General features: G+C 39.5%; 1 protein-coding gene across 1 annotated transcript in view; it reads right to left on the bottom strand.

The window, feature by feature from the left end:
* LOC107694132 (vigilin-like) overlaps positions 1-3,928 on the bottom strand; it is a 19,359-nt gene that overhangs the window by 13,892 nt on the left and 1,539 nt on the right. The window contains 5 exon segments of the mRNA XM_016493741.1: positions 340-626; positions 786-948; positions 1,796-1,959; positions 2,050-2,164; positions 3,802-3,873. Of these exon segments, the coding sequence (XP_016349227.1) occupies positions 340-626; positions 786-948; positions 1,796-1,959; positions 2,050-2,125 (690 nt within the window). The 5' untranslated portion in view covers positions 2,126-2,164; positions 3,802-3,873.

Genomic DNA, 3,928 nt, shown 5'->3' with positions numbered 1-3,928 from the left:
TCTATACTACTAGGTACTTATACTATATTGACTGGGTTAAATAGAATTGCATTTCTAAAAAGAGACTAAAATACAATTTTCATTTTCTAAAATTAGACTAAATGTCATCAGTTTTCGTCGACTAAAACTAGACTAAAATGTCATCAGTTTTCGTCGACTAAAACTAGACGAAAATAGTCGTGGATAATTCTGACTAAAATAAGACTAAAATGACTTTTAGTTTTTAGTTGACTAAAACTTGACTAGACTAAAAAGAGTATGAACGTGACTAAAACTAATAAAATGACAGCTTGTGATTAGCAAGAAAACAAAAGCCTAAATTGAAATTAAGCTCCAGACCTGCTCAGCAGAGATGAGCAGGATCTCGTGCTTGGCCTTCTCCAAGCCTTCCTTGGTTCCAGAGATCTTGATGAGGTTACTGGGGTCTTCGGGTCTAGGGATCTGGATCTTGGTGGCAGTCTTCAGTTCGAGCTCCTGCAGCTTCTCCCCACTCTTGCCAATGACAAAGCGATGATGTTCTTTGGGGATGGCCACAGTAGCTGAAGCCTGTAGTCAAGTAAATACAGAAGTTACAAATATTGTAATTCTGGCTTACACGGACAAGCTGATAAGCATTATCAGGTTATCTTCATGACCATTATTTCCTGCTTTTATGAAGCCCCTCCCTCAGAAATACACGATGGGCTCTGATTGATTAGCTGGCCCAGTGTGTTGATTGGCTAAACCGCCTCTAGCGTGCGTCTAAACATCCCGCCCCTCAACATAGCTCCGGTTGTATTGTAAACAATGACCAGAGACCATTATGGAGAGGCCTTGGTCTTTAGCCATGGAGAGTTCCAGGTGGGCTCCAGTCTTGTGCATAATGTCAAGACAAACTTTAGCCTGGTCTCCTTCTCCAAACTGGTTCATGTCCTTGTACTTGCGCTCTTCCAGAGGCACATGGAAAACCTGTATTTATCAAAGTGGAAACCAGTCAAACCCTTGAATCAATATTCCCTGATATGGTGCCGATAGACGATAGTATAGTGTATTTATGATAGTCAGAGGTATTGCCTGTGGCTGATGCCTTAGCTTATAGCAAGACAGTTATTATTATTAGGCTAGTAATGCATCCAATTAATATTAGGGCTTATTTGTTCCATCATATTCCTTTCTCCACGTTTTTACAGTGTTGCGTGTTATATAACTGCAAATCACACACGATTCTGTTGAGTTTCTGAATGCAATGGCCAATCAGAGGCATTCAGATGAGCCACCGCTGAAACAGGAGAGTTTTGTTGTCCAGTGCGCATTTGCTGACTGAATTCTGACTTGCGAATTCTCACATCATAAACAACAAAGGGTTGATGCACATGCGATGGAAGTATAAGAGATTTATTCATCATACAGTGTAGATGGCTTCACTGGGAATGTTTTTTTAAACCGCATAAACTCGCGCTAGACTGAGTCAGTGATGTTCTTTGGTAATGTAAATGTTCTTTGCTCGTTTTCTGTAGCTGCTTTTTGAATAACTGAGGAAATGTAAGCATTATAATTAGTACTTACAATGTTTCTATTAAACTGTTATGTTAAATACAAATTCAGTCATATTAAAAACATTAGGCTGCTTTTGGCCTTACGCTGGAGTTGGTTCACTTTTCGGCAATGAAACCAAGTAAATAAATAAATAAATTAGCGTAATATCGTGTATCGGCGATCTCACAGGCTGACGATAGGACGATATGACAATTGAGCATATAGCCCGACACTAATTCCCAACGTACAATAGTGACTGTAACAAGCTTGATGACTGTACCTGGGTGATTACTGAGGACTTGAGAGGTTTGATCTTAGTCGTCCAGGCATTTCCAGTCTCCTGTACCCCCTCTGGCAAAGGCTTTTCAGGCAGAGGGGGAAAGGCATCCTTGTAGGTGGGAAGACTATCCTCATCTTCGGCACCACTACGGCCTGCCACAGCAGCTAATAGGAAGAGAGAGGTACAAAATATAACATTAACTTTGCCAGAGAATGGTTACTGGTAAGTCAGAAATTGCTAAAATGGCCACATACATTTGACCTGCTCTGGCAGAAGGCCACTGCGATGCTCATTAAAGCTTTCTTGCGTAAGTACAGCGACTGAGCTCATGGTCGAAATCCCACGTTTACACGGAGTCCGAGTGTGCCACTAAGAGAAAAAGATAACATGTAATTACTGTATAAAGGAACAGTGTTTGGCATATCTGTGAAATTACGACAGAGATAAAACAAAATACACACCAGCAGTTAAAATAACCATTTATCAACATGGGTGGAGCTGAAACCTTTTCACAATAAAAAAAAAAAAACAATGAAAATATATTCACCATAGCTATTTTTCGTGTTACTGATCGTACTGGGAACAATTAATACATGTAGATTTAAATTTCATGTTTGACCCCGTTATTTTTTATCAAAATGTCACAACTCAACTTTGTGGTTAAATAGACTTCTCTCTGCTGCCGTCTGCCGGACTTCTCCAAACATTTAGTCCACTTAAACCCAACCCATTTCTTAAAAACTGCCACCATCCAACCAAGAACCAATGGACCGAAGTCCCAGTCCAATTTTTTTTTTCTTTTACAATAACTCATTTAATTTAGATAGATGCATGTCAAAATAGAGAACTTTACTCTTCGTTACTACTTCGGTTTCATCACGAATTCGTTACTACTTCTGTTTCATAACGACTTTAAAGAAAGGGGAGAAAAATAAACAATATTTTGGAAAATAACTTAATTTCACAAAACAGTGTGATTTGTTCTAAACAATATAAGAGAACACTATCAGAAGCAATTTTAATGCAACTGATCCATTTTGTGGAAGGTCAAAGTTGCCCGTCTGTTACCTTGGCCAAGGGCTAATTCTAAGCCACGGAGTTAGTTGAACGAGCTCTAAAGCTAAGAGGATTTCCCCACTAACCCTTATTTGCTGTACCCCGAGTATGTAGAGCAGCAAAAAGAATACGTTTCTACTTTGTAAATAAAAGTTCCACATAGCACGCTCACATTTAATTGAAAACATGCACGCCACACCTCAGTGAAATATCTACTTGGCAGACTGCTCCCCTACACCCAGTACAGGACTCTGAGGAAAAGACAAGATTATAAATGCTGAGGCTACTGTTACAAGCCATGAGGCCTTGAGCCCGGAAAGACCAGACCACTCATTCGCTGTAGAAATTTCGATGTCAAAGACTAACACAGCTCTTCAAGAATAATACAAAATAGGCAGTGAAAGTGGTGTGCAAAATGATACAGTAAAATGGAAGACTATCATCTATAGAAGAGGTAACTCTTGGGGTAACTAACTATCACTCGCGTATTAAGTCATACAACATTCCTTCCAGTTCACTCTGACAATCTGGCCCCTCAACCCCCACAAATGCAAACTCCAAACCTCACAGTACAAGGCTGTTTTACTGTGCTTCCCTGCATGCCCCTGCCAGGGCCTCTTTCTCTACAGGCCTCCTAAAGACTTGGACCCAGAGGCTAAAAACTTCAGACACATACATACAGCTCAAGGCACAAGCACTCCAAGGGAATTGATCCACAAGCCAAACACTAAAAAAAAACATTCAAATGCTCAAATGACTAGTTTTATATAACACTTATTAAATCATATGATCACTCATAAGATGCGATTTGATCTTAAAGATCAGGCTGAACAACTTGTGACCCATTGGTATAAACACAAGACAAACAAGTATCTTGTGGTTCAAAGCAAGCATTAGTCATGTCAGCAAATTAATCTAGTAGAAACAAAGACAGTGGTCAATAATCTTACCAGCTAAATGGTCAGTTACCAGATAATCCGTCCTGTAAAGCTGCCTGTACGTGTCAGCCTGCCAGCTTTTGCCTAAAAACAGAAAACGGAAAAGGAAAAAAAAAAAAAAAAAAAAAAAAAAAAAAGA

This window comes from Sinocyclocheilus anshuiensis, unplaced genomic scaffold, assembly GCF_001515605.1.
Source record: "Sinocyclocheilus anshuiensis isolate Anshui unplaced genomic scaffold, SAMN03320099.WGS_v1.1 scaffold1530, whole genome shotgun sequence".
Lineage (NCBI taxonomy): Eukaryota > Metazoa > Chordata > Actinopteri > Cypriniformes > Cyprinidae > Sinocyclocheilus > Sinocyclocheilus anshuiensis.
This window is presented reverse-complemented; position numbering and strand designations above follow the sequence as displayed.